We start from the raw sequence: 18,777 nt of genomic DNA, 5'->3' as shown, positions 1-18,777 counted from the left end.
GTTAACAAAAGGAAAAATAGTTCTATTCTGCAGACATTCAATTTGATGTTCTTGTTTATCTTGCAGCTGCTGCCCAGGGGACCTCAATCTTCCCTCCAACTGCTGGACCTGTGGCCTCTACTGGATCCCCAGACCAAGAGGTCCTTGAGTTTTAAGAGGCTTTGGAGCTGAGCACATACACTGGCAGTGGGGAGTGGGCAGGAAGCCTCAATGCACAAGAGGCCTTCAATTTGCACAAAGAGTGCATTCACATGTCATGGTATAGTAACCCATAAACCATGGCTTACTGTGCACAAGACCATTCCTGGAATTTTATTCATGTCTGCTAACACTGTGGAGATACAAAACACATCCACTAGGCTTAGTGTTACATCCTAAAAAGCAAGAGTTTTGCTCCCAACTACAATTGACAGCCAAGTTTTGTTCTTGGCTTGCTGACTGATCGTGGTTGTTTGAACGAAACAAACCTCAATCTCCGGTTCAAAGGTAATGCTAAGACAGGGACCATGGTTTGTTTTCTTTGTGCGCTCACAGGGAGGAGCAAAACAGTCCAGATAGGAATGTTCATAGTAAACTATTTCAGAACACCAGAGAGAATTGAAGACCTCCATACACAATCATAAAGAATCCAAGCTAACCATTCAGAATCGCCCATAGATAGCACAAAGCGTGGTGTAGTGGTTAGAGTGCTGGAAAAGGACCTGGGAGATCAAATCCCTGCTCAGCCCAGAAACTCACTGAGTGACCTTGGGCCACTAACAGTCTCTCAATCTAGTCTACCTCACAGGGTTGTTGTGAGGATAGTATGCCCCCTTGAGTGCCTTGTGATATTGGAAGTAATTATGCCAAAGAAAGGAAGGGCAGGCCACAACCCCAAGCCTGATTTTATTCTTTTTATAATAAAAAACAATGCCTATTAGTGTCCCCCCTCATGCAGTAATATTGCCTGCTTAAATGTCTATATTATTTGGAAGCTGAGCAACTGAACATCCCAAATGGAAACTCATCCTATTAGATCTGGGTCTGGATTTGATAGAACCCCGAGAAACTAGAAACAAAGCTTATTTGCCTGAAATGTCCAAAATTTCCATGACTAATCCCTTCCCCCACAATGCTTAGGTAGCTGTATAATCAAAGGAAGCAATCTTACACCTTTCCTTGGCTACTGTTTTCACTGTCTAATCTTCATCAGATAACATGACTGCATTGATGACTGGCAACTATGACTTATTACTTGATGTTTAATCTAGACTGTTTCAATTTAGATCCACTTTTTCATTCCCTTCTCTCAATAACATTTAAAAGAACAGTTTATAATTAATTTTCATACACTTAGGTTTTCCATCATCATATGTATCTCACCTACACAATCTATAAACAGGCCTAATGGTTTGTGGTCATGATGAATTCAAGCTTGATTCACAAATATTTTTCAAAATGTTAATAAGATACGTCCCCACCTTAAAGGCTTAAAATACAAAACATATTTACATACAACATATATCTGATTTCACAATGGTCTACATACAGAAATGTGCTAATATAATAAAAGATGTAAACAGGACATACATTCTGAAATTTTCATTTGAGCTATTTTGATTATAATCCAGTCTTTAACTAGACCACTGAACTAAATGACCAGTAGGTCCTGGCTCCTAAGAGATCGTTCTAATTGATAACATAGTTTGTGACCAAACTTGGTTGACATTAAACATCTACACCATTCTGACACCATCAACATCATTAACCAACTACAACATGAAACATGGCCCTCAGATTTCTCTGGTTCACATAAAATTGACTACATTAGTCTGCAACAAAAGAGCAGAAAGCAGCATGACTGTCACGTGGTGAGCCAATTACTTGAAGAAGCAAAGATATAAAGTCGGCAAGTTGTGTTAGCAACTTTGGTTTTTGAATTGCTTATAGGACACAAGCATGAATAGTAATGCAAATGCTAAAAAGGAAGAGGAAGGAGGGCATGAAAAAATATTACTGTGTTTTGTCTGATATATGCAGGCTATCTCATACTTACTTTCGGTAGAGGTAGCTCTTGATGCATTTGGTTTTCAAATTTAGATTTAGTCTGCAAGTTTAATGTCATGCTTCTGCCCGCATGCATGGCTGACAAACCTCCAGAGCGCAGCATGCCAAGGTTAACAGTGTTGTGCTTATAAGCAGCAGTCTGAGTAGAGGAAATAACAACCACGTGACAGGATATGAACACGCATGCTCATTAAGAGAAAGTACTGCACATATATGACTAACTTCACATGGTCTCATTTTAAGCAAACAAACAATACCAAGAAATAAGTAGCTTTTTATGCATGCACTGAGTCAGACAGAAGCACATAGAGTGCTAGTTGTACATAAAATGATTACCATAAAAAGACATTGACAAAAAAACCAAACAAGATATATTTTCATCTTCACAGAATCATAGAATTGTAGAGTTGGAAGGGACCATGAAGGTCACCTTGTCCAACTCCTTGCACTGCAGGAATCTTTTGCCCAATGTGGGGCTCAAACCCACGACTCTGAAATTAAAAGTTCCATGCAATACTAACTGAGACACTGTTTTTAATACAAAGCTATAGTAATTTATTTCATGCAGAAGTGGGTATTATCCAGAGGTTTTCTACAAACTTATGATAAAATATGCATTTCTTTTCTGCAAGTAATAAATTGGGTAGAAGAGGTTCTACTCTATATAATAGGCTTCTTAAAAATGTAAGACATTTCTGGAGAGAATACTGTTTTAAATAGTCAAAGAAAATGGTAAAAAAAGAGTTTTTCACATCTGTTAGTTGCTGAACGATAGAAACATCTGGCTTGCTATGGTTTAGTTTCACAAAGAACCAATCAAAATATCTGCTATCAAGAGCTGCTCCAATATATTGTAGTGGATGTATACCTATTTTGAATTTACACTGCAAAAGAACTACCCGCAATATATACAGTGTAATTAAAAAGATCAGTCAGCAAATGATCTTCATGAATAAATTATTCAGGATTATATATATATAAAAAAACAGCAATATAAAAAGTAAAATGCACTGGGCAGTATTCACCCAACATGTCCCATCAGTGCAAGCCTGTATGAGGGCTTCTGCTTGTGCCATGGGGCTGTCTGTCCCCTATCTCCTCTCCCTGCACCCCCTGAAATTGGCCCTGGGTTGGTCACAGAACAGTACTGATGGGACACTCCCCTTGGTGCAATGTTGAATTCCACCCATAGTGAGCATAGCTATGGAAGTACATCTGAAACATCTGTGCTTCACCTGTCCATGCAAATGAAGTAGTACTCTAAAGTATACCTCTAAAGTGTCAGCTTGGAAGCAATCACAATAATCAATGGAATAAGCTTGATTCTTATGAATGCTCAGTGATTTATGGAAGCCACTAATGCCAGGGAGCCCACTGCATGGGCAGGTTTCCACAATGTTTCTGTGATGCCCTCTTTTGCCACTCCCCCTACTCCTATTTTGCTTTTGTCAGCCGACAGGAAAGGATGTTGGTTCCCAGTAATTTTTTTAAAAAATATATATTTTGAAAAAGCTCTTTTGTACAGGGGAAATCATGCACAAAATAGTTGCATTAAAAATAAATTATAAAATTTGCCTTTGCCGGCACAGGAGGTTGGGAAAGAAAATGTGAGGAAGAACAGCAGCCTTTCATGCCAGAGACTCCAAATTGTCACATGACTTGGGAGTGACACACTTTTTGAAAAATTGCTGTTTTGTACAAATCTGGGATATCAGAAAACTTGTATTTAAGAAGTAATTCTGTTTTTTTTTAATAAAGAAATATGTACGCTTGTGTAAGGAGACCTTAAGTTTCCTTTTCCTTTTCCAAACTCTAGAAACCCCTCTGCCCACTGTACACCATTAAAGGATTCAGGTTCAGGGCTAGAAACCAGCACCAAACCCAAGCACAGCAAAAGAGGATTTCAACAAACGTGAGGAAGAAATAAAGTAACCCTTTTCACTTGTCTTTCCCCTGTGAACTCCAAACAGCAACACAAAACTCTTGTTCCAGGCTTGTTAGAGCCTGAATAAGACCATTCCTTAGGAGATGAGAATGCTTTGCAATGCTTTGTTGTTGATTTGAAGGCTTATTGTCGTATTTTTTCTTAGTAATCAGTGTATCTGAGAGCCAGGCTAAAATTTTCATACATCTTTTTTATGATGTCTGATTTCCAAAACTGAACCAATTAAATAAATTTCTGTAGATCTTAACTGATACACCAGAATAAATATAATTTGGTTTATAGTGTTTCTGCAATTTTTATTCATTCATTCTAATAGCTTTGCTTTAAAATCTATCGTGCTGCGATTTTGTAGTCTCTAGTCAGTTTTTCTTAAACAGGGGGCTGGGACCCAAGAGATGGCCATGGGTCATTTTCAGAAGAACCTCAGTGTCACAGCCTGCCCGGCGCCTTCTCACTTGCTGGCCCCACCCCCCAGCCATGCCATTGTCTTTTGATTGAACCAATGCCAACCCTAGCAACTCCTTGCATGCCAAATAATGGTGACCAGGAGATGGAGAAGTTTGGGGAGGGTGGGGAAGAGAGAAGGGAGGTCTCACTCCTCTGTGGGGAAGCAGCCAGAGGAGGTCCTGAAGGAAATTAGAAAGGGAGATAAAAGGTTAATATTTACACTCATTATTAAAAATAAACCAACTGATAATGGAAAGGATAGAGACAAAAGAATAAAGTTGTTATGGAAGGAAGTGAAGATAAAAAGAACCAGGGTGAAAGGTAGAACGAAACTGGCCGGTTCAAGGGAAGGTGAATAGATTTGTGTGACAGCAGAAAGGAAGAAATTACAATAGATTAGTAAAAATACTCTGAGAGGTATTTAGAAGTGGGAAAGGAAAAATATAAAATGAAAAGCCTTCTCCACTTAAAGTCAGACTTAAAGCCTCTGGGTTGATTGACAAACTCTGCCTAAAGTGGAGAAGATGAGTTGCAATACTTCCAGAGCAAATGTCTATATTTTGCTTGAGGGAAGCTGAGGTATTGAACTCCTTGCTACAATGAAAATGCTATGGTAAATAATTAAGCAATTTCCAAAGATGGTTTAGCTATCAATAGAAAAGTGATGTCAGCCAAACTCCACTTCCATAGGCCACTATTCTACAACTTGTAGGCCTCGGTAATTTTCAACAAGTTTATGTGGGCTCTGGCGACAGCAGAGTGGTGAAATCTGAGAACACCAGGTCTAAGCCCAAGAAATTGTCTTTTCTTTAGTTTAAGTGGTTCACTGTTCTATATGACATTAGGTGTGGGGCAGGCAAAGACCTCAGCCGAAAGGGAGTCTGCAGGTACTGCTGATCAGCTGACTGGTGGCACCTACAAAGCCCTGTGTACAGGACTTCACAAGACCCAATGATGATCTGATCAGCAGATCTTGCAAAGCACCTTGTAAAAAGCTATACAAGAATGCTTTGCAAGACCCGACAATCAGTTCATCATTGGCGCTTGGCAGACTGATTTGGCCCGCTCTCCAACCCCCTTTAAATAAATAAAAACAAATAAATTGTATTACTGAATGGATAGTTCAGCTCTCAGTGAGCCGCAGCTAAATTGTGAATTACCTTCTTTGAAAAACACATGATATCAAAAGATATGAAACAGTCTACAATTTTTGCTCCATTATGGTTATTTCTGAAATATAATCACTTATTGCAGTCACTGAATGGACAAACCAATATGTATCTGGGATTATAAGGAAGGGTAATTTTGTGAAAGCAAATCTGAGAACAAGGTCTATAGGCTTCCAATTTTCCAGGATGATTTCAGCATTTTTGACAGCCATATTTGGCAATCTCAATTTTCACTTATTTTATGAAAGCATCTAGTGAACTGTAGGACTAAAATTATACATGAATTGGTCTTTCGTAATTCATCTTATTTCCAATAGTAGTTGACTGAAGGTAAACAGGTTCCTGAGGCTGAAGAAGGCTGTATGAGACACACAGCATTTAACGAGTACAAGGTGATGCAAATCGAAAAACAGCCAACAGGGTGAATGTTTAAATTCCTTGTTAAGCCCCCCCCCCCCCCCCGGCCATTTATACAAGGCAGCAGTAAGGTTGCAATTTAAGATGGAAGACCAGCTTCATAATCCTTCTCCCTTCAAACTATTCTCCCACTGAAAAGTTCCCACTCCAGTTGCTTTAACCTTCACTAAGGAAAACATGAGTACCTGCATTTTGGTGTGTGTGTGTGTGTGTGTGTGTAAGAGAGAGAGAGAGAGAGAGAGAGAGAGAGAGAGAGAGAGAGAGAGAGAGAGAGAGAGATGTGCAAATGGAATAAAGTGGAAAGGTTAAGAAGGTCCTTTTCCTCCTGTACTAGTCTTCCACTTCAAACTGTAGCCTCAATGGCTGCACAGTATATTAGACTTTTTTCAAAGGAAAATAATGGAATTACATGTAGTATGTAGTTTTTCTCAGAATTCCTTCCAAATGCTTTCTGGATATATCAGTTATAAGATGTTTTATTCATTTACTTCTTATCACCATTTCAAACAATACCTCATTCTTAATTCTTCACACCTTGGAAACTGTGTCTCATGTCAATGAATTACTCTGCACATTTACCAATAATAAATGTTAATTGACAAACACTTCCTAACATAGAAAATATAAGTTATAGTTGGTCTCTGTTGGGGCTTTACGTATTTCAACCCGTTATCCTAAACACACTTGGAAATAAGTTAAATGTAAATCAACTGACTTCCAAGTACATAGATTTAAGACATTGGGGTACCAGAACAAAAGTAATTGTAGCTTATTTGTTAATCAATGGCTAAATTTTCTATAAGAAATCCTTAATTACATCTGCCATGATCCAATAGTTCTGGTACATGAAGATGGTTCACACATGCATATCTGACTTTGTGCACACAAGGGCATGGGCTGATTCATAACACAGCCACTGAAGATTGTGCTATTGAGTTCTGTAGAGTTTTGGAGTGTCCCCATTAACTATAAGCCTGCCAAAGTCAATATTTCCAATACTTTTGCTTTGGAATTTGTCTTTAATATTTTTCCTATGCACTGTAAAGGCTAGCAAATAAAACAAATATTTAAATTATAAACTATTTTTGTGATTTCCTTTAAGCTTCATAAATTACCCACTACTAGAAGACCGAGATTATCATTTTTGCATTTTAAAAACCAACAGTATATTAGGAAAGAACTTCTCCAATGCTCCCCAAAGCAACCCTAATTCTAACTCATTATGTATAAACTGTAACAAAATACATTTCATGGTTTATTAATTCAGAACACAAATCCAGGAATTATTACTGGATAACATATTAATCACTGCAAGCAGATTTTTTTTGATATATAGAAATATAAAAACTAAAAGGCATTAATTGCAGAGAAATGCCAAACATACCCTGTCTAACCTTCTAGCTTCTATATGTCTAAGTAGCTGTTGTCTCCAGTCAGCGGGCATTTTACCACAGCTCTCATTTCCCTTCACAGGGGTAGGCCTTGTCTTTAAATCAGTGTTATCTGACGGCTTGTCACCATAGTTACCCAAGTTATAGTCTGATGGTATCTTTTCCAACAGAGCTGCCATTGTAGGCCTAGCTGAAACTGGCCTGGTTTGGGAGGTACCATAACTCTCTGTACTGTAGCTTCTTGCAGACAATGGCCTCCTTTGAGTAAGGTTTTTAACTGGAAAACTTCCAGATTGGGCTTTCACTTCTTGATATGAAGGGTGTTCATCTTCATACCTGCCATTTCTTTTGAGGAATTGGGATTCAGACACTTGCATGCTGCTTTGGCGTTCCATAGGTCCTCTATACTGGTGTCTGTTATACCTATCGCTCTGAGGCAGTTCGTGTGGTTCACTGACTCTTCTGTACATTGACATATCTGTGGAACTGGCCAATGAATCTGCTCTTCTCAAAAACCCAGCCCTTGATCCCTGACTTGAGTACTGAGTGTTGACAGTCTCCTCATTCACAGAAGGCTGGGAGAATGAAAACATGTGCTCCATGGGTGGATACCCTCGGTAGGCTCTTGGGCTAACCAAATCCTTTGAGACAGTTTTAGTCTGCTGGGGAATGTACTCTGGAGTGTGTTGAAAAGGTGGCGGAATCCTCTTTTCGGCTTTCACTTCCACTGATCCTTGAGGATTAAAACTTTGGTCAAACTGGTACACTTTTTTAGTTACAGAAGGCTTTTGCTGCTGCTGCACCTTAACACTTCCATAGGTCAGCAACTCATCATCAAGCATTGGCACAGACTGGCTACGGGACATGCTAGACATTCCATGTTCTGGACCCATCATTTTATCTGGCCTCTCATGCATACCGGCATTGTCCGTAGTAGCTGCATAGTTCTCTAGCGGTATATTATAAACTTTATATGCGCCAATGTCTATCTCATCTATACTTTGTGACTTCTTAAACCTATTCGTTTTCAAGTCCCTCATCATTGGCGAAAGCCTCTCTGTGCTCTTGCTGATAGAAATGACGTTTTTAGAAGGATCCGGGCGACAGTGAATATGTGAAAACACATTACCAAGACTTCTGTTAGCATTTGACTCATGATACTCCCACGGTGTTCCTGGAGAAAAAGTGCTAGCTATTTCCGCGGAATCTTTAACAAGATCCTTCCTTTCTGGTAAAGGGCTGGTGGTAGGGGTGCTCTCCAGCTTAGAAGGAAAGGCTGTCCTATCTTCAAATGGGCTAGGGGTTCTTGTCCAGTTCTGCCAAGGGTTTGATGGAGGCACTTCTGATTCTGGTGTATTTCTGAGAGTAGGCTGTTCAAGTTCTAGGGGGATACCAACTATCCTGTCTTGCCTAATTAAAGGCCTGCGTCCGTGAGCAGATGTGCTTCTCGATTTAGAGCTTAAGAGGGGGTTAGCGCTTGGATTCTCCACCGTGCTCTCTTCTGCTACAAATCCCGTGTTATCATAGTGAGAGCCATCATTCCAGCTGTCAGCAAAGGTGTCGCTCATTGGGCGCCTCTCGTTATGTTGTTGTAAGTTTCCTGCTGGAGCAGATTCCCGTTGACTGAGCAATGGCTTTGTTTCAAGAGGTTGAGGAAAAGATTGGACAAGCCTGGAGAAAACAAGAAGATTGGTATTAGATAAGGAAGCTATCACAGCAGAATAAAATGCTAATAAATATCTTACTATTATTGCATGTTTTGTTTAACCCATGAATGAATGGAAGCTTTAGCTTGTTTGGAGTGGGGACAAAGAGAAAGCACACAAAGAGAGAAATATCACAATTTATATGTATATGAAAATGGCTTTGCATAAATCTAAAAATCTGCCTCTGGTATAAAAATCTCTAGGCTAGTGACAGATAATAAGCACACAGCATTGAGCCTGCAAGCAAAGTGAAAGTCTCTTTGAAAACTGTGTCTGTATCTATGGTGGGACAAAGTTGCTTATATGGGATTCTGTATGCAGTGGAGTAAATGTTGACAGTACAGAAAACCTTGATGACACGTAATCATTTTGTACCTCTTTCATTCTCGTCAGCTGAAAAATGGGTAAGATGGGTGAACTGCTATTCAACTACTGTCATCTACTCTGAAAGTTTGCAGATAGACGTGAATTTTGGGTAGAAGTTGCCAGAGTAATTACCACCCCTAAGGCATAATTCCTCTGGGCCTTGACATGGAAAAAGGTGCCCTTCCTCTCACCTACAAACATGGGCCTTTCTGCAGAGGTGCCTAGTTGTGGGGGAGAACATACTCTGTTCTGGATGCTCTGCTCTTCTCCCTCTCCAGCTGTTGAGGGGGCAGGGATGCTGCAACACTTACCTTTTTTTGCACAATGCTTCACTTATTTGCAGTAGTGCCAGTGTGATGTTGTTCCAAGTGCAGCAGGTTTTCTCCAACTGTATGCAATGCCAGACTTCTTAGAAGTCTTGTGTACACTTGTAGTATACCAGCTCCCAGCCTAGCAGTACTTCCTGAGACATGATGTCACATAGTCACATAGGTGTCCTAGGAAGCACTGCTAGTTCAAAGAAAAAACAAAGGCATCTCAATCATGCTGCTGCTCCTGCTAGTCTGGCCCTAGTGACGTTCCTGTCTGTTTCTGTTTTAATACAAGGGTTGATATCATCACCACCACCACCATCTTTTATTTAAACTCTTTGTACTTTTGGCTGTCTGAGATGCCTTTATGGTCAGATCCAGTGTTTCAACTGGGGTCTACAAAGTAAACACACCTGTTACCCCACAAAGAATTATTCACTGCATCTTTAGCTGTAGTCTGCAAGGACCCCATTTTAACACGAGCGTTAGAAGACCCTGAAGATGCCTGTGAAGGTGAATAGTCTGAATAGGTGCCTGAAGAAACACTGTTATTCATGCAGTGAACTTTATCTGCTTCAGATTCATCTGTTGATTCTAAAACAAGCACAGAAAGGAATATGAAATTAATAGTTGAATAGAAGATTGAACACAGAGACATATATACAACAACTACGGTAATTAGCTTGGAAATGTGATTTCCACTTTTATATCATACAAATATAGCCAGCCATGAACTTACCCCGGGAATGTTCAAAGACACCTAAGACATTTGCACAGCAGTACCACCTCCCTTTCCCATCCATCTTCAGCCAAGATGCTGTATCATCTGACTGTATCAATCTACAATTATTGGTTGGTGTATTACTTTACTATTACCCTTATAAACATTGTGCCTTGTGAGACTGAACTTTTTTTTGTATTTTTAAAAGATCCATTTTCACCTTTCCTACACTTACGAACCTGACCAAACTGCTACTGTCTTGAACGCCCCACCCCCATTTTGGCTACTGCTGAACATAATAATTTAGTATTTATTTTTAATGACATATATAGCCTTCTGTATACACTATATCCAACACTCAGGGCCAAACCAAATGTGATATGGGAGATTTCCCAATATTTATTTTTAAAAAAACAGACACAGAGAGTTTTGTCAGAGCAGCAGTGATTAGGAAGGATTTAATCACCTTCATACCCATGCCCAATACTAGGGGTGGCCCAAGTGAGGCACTGACCCACAGTCCAGAGGGTCTGAGGGGCTTGTTCACTTAGTAGGCTGCTAACCTGCCCACCATTTGCTCATAATTCTTGCTTAGAAGGAAGAGCCATTCATTTAAATTGGGTTTTATCCAAATTAAGAGGGCTTAGAACAACTGCTGCCTATATTACGTTCTGAGAGTACTGAAACTATTTTAGATTTCTTTTCTGTACATTACATATACGCCAAGTTGACACAGGAGAAGGCAAATAGGCAGTTTTAAGGGAGGGGGGGGGGAAGGCATCCACAGAGGTTTGCGGGTGCGGGGGGGGGGGGATGCAGGGAAGGGAGAAGAGACTCAGTTCCCCAGGCACAGTCACATAGAGGTGCATTAAAGTGGCAGAGAATGTGATACATGGGAGAAGAAAGTGATCGAAATGAAAAGGAAGATGAGAGGGAGACAAAAAAGCAATACCAGCCGGTGTAAGGAAATAGAAGCTGAGGCAAAAAGGAGGACGACAGAAATATTGCAATATGCGAATGTAAGCAGGCAGACAGAAAAGGTATGGGGTGGGAGCAAGAATGGAAGGGAGCGTAGTTTGAGGAGATAAGGGAGGGGACAAGAGGCCCAGTGGTACCCTGTGTCCAAGGCCCCCAGGAACCTGGAGCCTGACCCTTTCACACCAATTAAAGTTGCTATTAGTCTAAGGAAAAGGGGTAGGAGAGAAATAGAGATAGCTGTGTATCTAAATCGACTGGCTTTGCATATTAAATATAATTTCCAATTTGATTCTGGCTAAGTGTAAAATAGAGAATACAGTGTTCAGCACATTATTCTGCTGCATTTTTCATTGTTTGTCACGTTCAATATCTATAAAGTGACTTAGTACCTTTTTTCTCTTTACCCAATAGGACAAGTTTAGGTTGGTACAATGGTGCTTCAGTCATGGAGGGACGAAGTTCCCCTATCCTCATATCATTCACAGCATGTACATATGGGTCCTGTAAAATGCAATAATATTGTGGAATATTATAAAAAGATAGCCCAGGAAGTGATACTTTAATGATGAAATTTTATCAGGAGCATGGAATTATAAAACTTCCAAGCACGAATGCTGACCAGGCAAATGTGACTTTAAATGTCATAGAATGCTGTTTAAAAAAGTACAATTGGTACTCATATTGACACTGCCTGCACAGGGTCAGTGGCTTGGGCTCCACCTTGTGGATGAAGGCAGAAGAAACTCTCAAGGTGTGGCTCTTAAGCCTGTTTTGCGGACTCACCAAGCTTGGAATCACACACCCTGAGTAGGATAAAATAACAAATAGTGCCTACTTTCCTGATAATCTAGAAAGACCACGGCCTGTGAGGTGAGTTCTGCTTGAACTAGTAGAGGCCTGTCTGATCGTAGGTGGGAAGAAGCTTAATTTTGTACTTTGTGCTCATAGCTATTTTGCCCTGGACAAATGTACTGTTGGTGGTAGAGTATTTTTTTTTTAAACCCATCACTACCTGCTTTTCTTGATAGTTTTCTGCCACCTTACTCTGCTACCAATTTCAGGCCTCCCCTTCCCCTTTTATATCGGTAAAGTTAATATAGGCACATAAACAGCAGTTCTTATCAAGAGATTGTGGGGAGATTCAGGGGACCCAAAGCACACAGTGTATCGGGTCTAGGAAATCCTGTGGGCATCCATTACAGTCTGGTCTGTCCCAATTGTGCACTGGGAGGGAACTAAGGCTGCTCTGCCCTATTCCTGAGAAATGCCTAAAAATCCGCATGGAAATGAGCATTTTTTAAAAATAACAAAAAAGTTTTAAAAGTATTTTAAACTTTTAAAAATAAGGCATCTCCCTGCCCACAGCCTGGGGCTGCTAGTGCAAGCAGCTTCTTGCCACTGCGTGCTTTGAATACAGCAAGTTTACCTAAGAGTGAGAGGACTTGATGTTTACAGGCAGGAAGCCATGTTCTTCCTGTACAATTCCCCCTGAGATAGGATGTCATCAGTTCTCATTGCTCCCAGGGGAATCTTCTGTATTTGCATTTAGAGTGTGCTGCAGCAAGGAGCACCAGACATTTGATTGATCGGACTTCAGCCTTGCCTGTTTGGGCCATGCCCCAGCCTTGGTACCTGACAATCAACAGCAGACCCTGCTGAGGCCTGACAATTTCTGTGTCATGCAATGCTGGCAATACCCGTTTTGTTCTGTGTAGTATGAGAACTACATGATATTTGGCCCAATAATAATAAAAAAAATTAGAAGGGCAGCACTGAAAGGTGAAGCAAATTATATCTAATAGGAAGGTAAGAGGGAAGGAAAGGGGTTATAGATCGGCCTACTTCTGCTTACACACAACCCTCTGAATAAAGAGATCTATATTGTACTGATCTTAAAATAAGCTCCAGTTTGTTTAAATAACACTGTCATGTTACCTCCACAGATATATCCTTTGCTGTCATTGGCCACTTGTGCTCATATTTGTCTTTCACAGCTTGTTCTGCACTGATGGTTGGTGTTGCATTCTCAGGCCTCATTCCATGGCTAGGTTTACCCACCAGATTTTGAACAGATTTCACCATATTCTTTAAATCTTCTGGGTATGGAGTTGGATAGCGCTTTAAGTTTATTTCAACCTGAGCAGTCGTTTAACAAAATAAATTAAAACCACAAATAGGAAACAAAAACCATTATTAAACTTCTAGTTTTGATTATCAAGGCTATACAAAACAGAAAACACAGAGACAGTGAATTTAGGCATTTGAGACAATGTTAACATAAAACTGTGCCTTTGAAATGCTAAAGCCTATGTCATTTACAACATGGTGAATGCAGAATAAAATCCATTAGTGACTGAATGTAATTTCCTTCCCACTTGCCTAGAACTGTATAATGCAATCATACTTGGACTGAAATTACACCTTGATATTCAGACTGCTAAATATCACTTTAATGGCTCAGGTAGAATCTAGAACTTCACTTGCATATGGGAAGTCATTCTGGATTTATAAAACAACATTGTGATAGCTTATTTGAAAAGACTGTGAGCAATCCAAAAAAGATTAGATGTTCCTAAATCCTTCTGAAATCAATAGGACTTGAGTACGCTTCAATTTTAATGGATTGCATTCAATAAAAATTGAGGGGCCCCCACCTCATTTAATGGATGTGTGTTTGTACAAAAGTGTGATATAAATTTTACTACAAAGGAAAATATTGCATGTAAAGCCAAGGTTCAAATGCAGACACAAGTTAATAGGCAACCATTCAAAAAGCTTGACTGATGTGAAGAGAACAAACTATGGTAGCAACTTGCACTGAGCGTTGAAATATAATAAAGTATGCATTACAGACAAGCACATCCAAACATGGATCTCAATAGCAAATGTGAAATATTATGTTACAAGGAAATGTACAGCTCCAGTAAGAAAACTAACTAAGTGGTGTGAGGAATAATGTACTGCTATTGATCTAATTGCCTTACAGTTGAAAGAATGTAATTGCTGCTGGTCTAACTTAATCACTTGCTTTTCTACATGACCTGGGCCATGGTATACGTAAGATTTACACATAACCTTAACAATAACTGGGATGTAAATCAAATACTACATGCACTGCAAAGGTTGCTAAGAATACAGTGTAACTAATTAACTATGTAAGGAAATTTGAGTAAAGTTAATTTATCTTAGGTAAATATTAACTTTCACTATTAAACATACTCGCAGATGTGCTAGATAGAATTAGGGTGAAGAAAATCCCATAGTTGATATTAAAAATGATAATTACCAATGAAGTCTAGACTCCCTTTCTATTCATGGTCTTTTATGTTTCACATTTAAAGTTACCTCAGAAGTAGCATGCCGCTGGGGATAAAAACCTTCCAAAGTGCAATATTCCTGGATAGAAGAATTTCTTTTTTAATTTCTACTGTCAAATTCATTTCAGCAAACAATGATACACTTGACCAAAATCAAATTTCACAAGACTCATCAGAATAAAGTTATTATGAATATTAAGAACTATTACCAAATGTATAATTTTAAATAACATAAAATTACAAACCAAATCCTATGAAACGTAGATGAATATGCAACCAACCAATCACAGGGCACACATTTCATTGAGAACTGTGCCCTTAATATTAAGGATTATTTCACCACTCTGGAAATGTCTTCATATCAGCCAAACAGACAGGTGCCTGCAGTTGATATTGCAATGCACAGATAGCCATGATGTCAAATAAATTTTGTATGCACTTTAAACACTGTGAGTCCCAATATTACTTGCATGTTTACTGGATAAACATATGAGAATCATCTCCACCCAGGTATTGAACTGATCTGTAACCATTTGATTATGTTTTAAGATAGAATAAATATAATTAATATAAGCAGAATAATGTAACAGAAACATTTAACATGATTTCTTTTTAATATGTTTAGTACTGTAAAGGTCTAGCACCAGTGTGACTTTTAAAAATCTATTTAATACATTAAAATTGGCTTTACACTGATATTATTGACAGCACTCCTGTGGAATTTCATCTTTATTTGGGGGCGAAAGTGGGTATTGTATATGCACCTGTACGTATGTTTGTGTGTGTGTGTGTGTGTGTGTGTGTGTGAGAGAGAGAGAGAGAGAGAGAGAGAGAGAGAGAGAGAGAGAAAGGAAGGAAGGAAGGAAGGAGCCCAGATCCTGCCCACAGCTATCAGTTTCAGGCCCACTTATTACTGCTAAGCATCCCCCGACCAGTGCCACATGCAACTCTTGAGTGCAAAAGATTATCTACCCCTGACGCAGGCAAATAGATCACTTTTCTAGTTTGTGAATTAACAAAAAATGATAAAATTAATTTTTTTACCACCATTCAGAAACATGCTTATCTTTATCATATGAATCAAAAAACTGTGATGAGCTGAACATAAGTTCACCTGTCTAGCATGACATCAAAAGTTTTGAAACACAGTTTATCTTATTTTTAAGCAGAAGGATACCTGGCGAAATTGCCCACTGCAGCTACCTGGACCCTTGACACAAAAGCCCCTTGAGAGAGTCAAGAGCCCTCCTGCACTGTGTGTTGCAGGAGACTACAGTAGAAGCGGGAAAACACGCCAAATCAGGCAGAGGAATCTTGCATGCTGTTGGTACAAGATTCTTCTTCCTGGTTTTGTGTGATTTCCCCCTACTACTATAGCCCCACTTGATACAGACCTCACCACTCAGGACCTACTAGGGAAACATTGTGAAGGAGTACAGGGCTGCAGGAAAGAGCCATTGTATGAGCTGTTTTCTGCTCACTCAGCATTAGGCAGAACCATATTTTTATATACAGGTTTCTTTTTTTAATTGTTTACTAAAATGAAAACGGAAGCTGAAATGAACAAAACCATTAAAAAGCATTATTTACTGACATTTATACAGATGTCATTTAATTGTACATTCTCATTGTACAAGGTTCAAACCTTTCAGGCATAAAGGCAACATTACTGGAAATGATTGCGTTTTGATTTTCAATTATGTAACATTAGAAGTATAGGAAATGTTGATTGTCATGTGAAGATATATGGGAAGTGAAATAACACAGGCTATGGCTTAACATGGAACTACTTAGCCTCTTCATTGCTTTAAAACATCTTTTGCCATTCTCCTGTACAAAAATGTACTCTTAGTACCCTCATAAGTGTGTGTGTCCCAGAGAGCTACCAATACAGTTTTCGTGTTGCTTTCTATTTGCTAATTTTAAAAAATATATTTTACTTGTTAAAGGGATATCCACAAAAAGTCAGATACAATGGATTAATATCCCACTGCGTCCATACATACATTGCTCATTTTTCTGACAGTATGCTTTTTGATCCAGCAGAAGCTCATGTTAGTGGAAAGTGGCAAAGGCGATTTTAGCTCGTTCCCTTCTCTGTGCAGCTTCCCAAATTTGTTCAACAGGAAATCCTTTGGAACAGTTATGTAAGTAGTTAAGGGGACTGCAGAAGAAGGGGGAGTCTATGGAAAACACTTCCTTCCCTTTGGCTCACAGACACCTCCACTGGGTCAAAGAACCTTCTTTCAGCAGAGGGACGCTGCCGGATACAACCCAATCTTACTTTTCATTTTAATAAAGTATTATTTTTGTTTGAGGATTATATGAAGAGTAAGGCAATTCCCCCCCCCCCCTCTCAGATATCTGTAGGATAAAAGAGGGAACTAGAGTAAGAGCTCAAGAAAGAAAGGTCTCATTTTTCTTTATTCCTGCAACTAACGTCAATTTCAAGTCTTGTTCCAAAAACAAATGATTTGACTGATAGATGTGACTCTTGACCTCGGTCAATCTCATTTTGAAGTAAAACATATTTGCCCCAAAATAGCAAGGCAATGCTTTTACAAAACACCTGCTGGAAGTACTTGGTTTTGACACACATCAGGGGCACTTGCTTGCTAGAATATAATCATCATGTCAAGGCCAACCCCCATTCTGAATGCGGAGCAGATTGGACATAATTTTAATATAAAGATCAGAAAATAATTTCTGTATTATAGAATATTGTGTAAAATGCATGCTATATGGGCTGTCTTTGTAGGCTGGAAACCTAAGTAATACTTCTAGTGAACACTGAATATACTATTGAAAAGATAGAGCTGAATGCCCACTAAGTGGTCTTCATGTTTGTTATATTATGGGCTTATGAATCCTTTCATTGGTTTTGAAAGAACAAATGCATATGAACACTGAGACTGCAAAGTTTTTTTGTGCAGGAGACAGAAATTCAAGAAAAAACATCTCTTGTACTAAGGTGACAATTTCAGCTGTCACTGAAATGTAATATTCAAGGTGTTGAAATTTTGGTGGCTGTGGAATGATTACTTGGAGCTAAATATAGCAATCTGATGAGCAATAGATCAGCCATTTTTGTGTCTTATAAAGTCTTTTGTGCCTTGTTTAAACTTCTGAAAGAAGATATTTACGTCAGGACTTGTTAATTAACTTGACTCCTACAATATTTTTTCCCTGTGCAACTGCCATTTCACATTACACTTGGCTTTTATAAAGGAATCTAACCTATTTCCCTCCCTCAATTTTATACAGAACAGACATATCTGCTTAAAAGGCTGTTTGTTTCATCTGATGTGACAGTTCTGAGTTAGCGAATTAGAAATGGTCTTTGTGAACCTAAGCCATCAGTTTCTATTGATCACACATTGTTATCCTTTTGGTAATTGTGTCTCATAAACAGCACAGCAAGATTCACTTCTATCAGTTTCATTTCTGTTCTGCAAAACAAGATTTGCAGTGAGGCAATATCTAATTCTTACTCTCTCTATATATTTGTAAAAGTGCCAATCCCTTTAGTTCTAAATGTCACATGCTTTAAGTGGACATTATGGCAAATATCAAGAGAAGGACATCAAGAAAATATGCGTATCAGCAGGTTGACTTTTAAAGGCAAGAGCAAACTTCTGGACTGCACTTAAATGAGGCAGCCCATCAAAGAGGACTTTCTAATTGACTACTGCGGAATATGAGATTTTAACAGTGCATCTGGAAATTTCATGTGCCCTAGCCAGTAATTGAAGGTGCAATCACGGTAGTAGGAAATACAGTCAAATTCTTAAAGAGATTTGCAGTGCAATCCATTGCATGTCGAAGTAAGCACCACTGAGTTCAATGGGACTTATTTTCAGATAGGTGAGTATAGGATTGCAGCCTTACTCATGTCTAGATTGGTTAAACACACACTTAACAACCACCTACTTATTTACTACAAAAAACCCAAGGATGATAATC

General features: G+C 39.0%; 2 protein-coding genes across 15 annotated transcripts in view; one reads left to right on the top strand and one right to left on the bottom strand.

Annotated features, from left to right (window-relative positions):
• LRRC40 (leucine rich repeat containing 40) overlaps positions 1-1,078 on the top strand; it is a 49,048-nt gene extending 47,970 nt beyond the window's left edge. Inside the window, exon 17 of the transcript XR_014565327.1 lies at positions 67-1,078. The gene's annotated coding sequence lies outside the window, so the exon portion shown is untranslated. The remainder of the gene's footprint in view (positions 1-66) is intronic.
• LRRC7 (leucine rich repeat containing 7) overlaps positions 1-18,777 on the bottom strand; it is a 184,103-nt gene that overhangs the window by 25,949 nt on the left and 139,377 nt on the right. For 7 of the 14 annotated variants that reach the window (XM_083742900.1, XM_083742905.1, XM_083742906.1 and 4 more), the window contains 6 exons: positions 14,843-14,893; positions 13,433-13,633; positions 11,887-11,998; positions 10,212-10,392; positions 7,409-9,086; positions 2,036-2,185 (listed from right to left, as the gene is read on the bottom strand). In XM_083742900.1, coding sequence (XP_083599026.1) covers positions 2,036-2,185; positions 7,409-9,086; positions 10,212-10,392; positions 11,887-11,998; positions 13,433-13,633; positions 14,843-14,893 — 2,373 coding nt within the window. Of the gene's footprint in view, positions 1-2,035; positions 2,186-7,408; positions 9,087-10,211; positions 10,393-11,886; positions 11,999-13,432; positions 13,634-14,783; positions 14,894-18,777 lie in introns of those variants that run through there. The other 7 variants (XM_083742907.1, XM_083742908.1, XR_014565299.1 and 4 more) reach the window with 6 other exon arrangements.

Source organism: Podarcis gaigeae, assembly GCF_964106915.1.
Source record: "Podarcis gaigeae genome assembly, chromosome: 6".
Taxonomy (NCBI): domain Eukaryota; kingdom Metazoa; phylum Chordata; class Lepidosauria; order Squamata; family Lacertidae; genus Podarcis; species Podarcis gaigeae.
The sequence above is the reverse complement of the archived record's forward strand: the minus strand, read 5'-3'. Positions and strand labels throughout refer to the sequence as shown.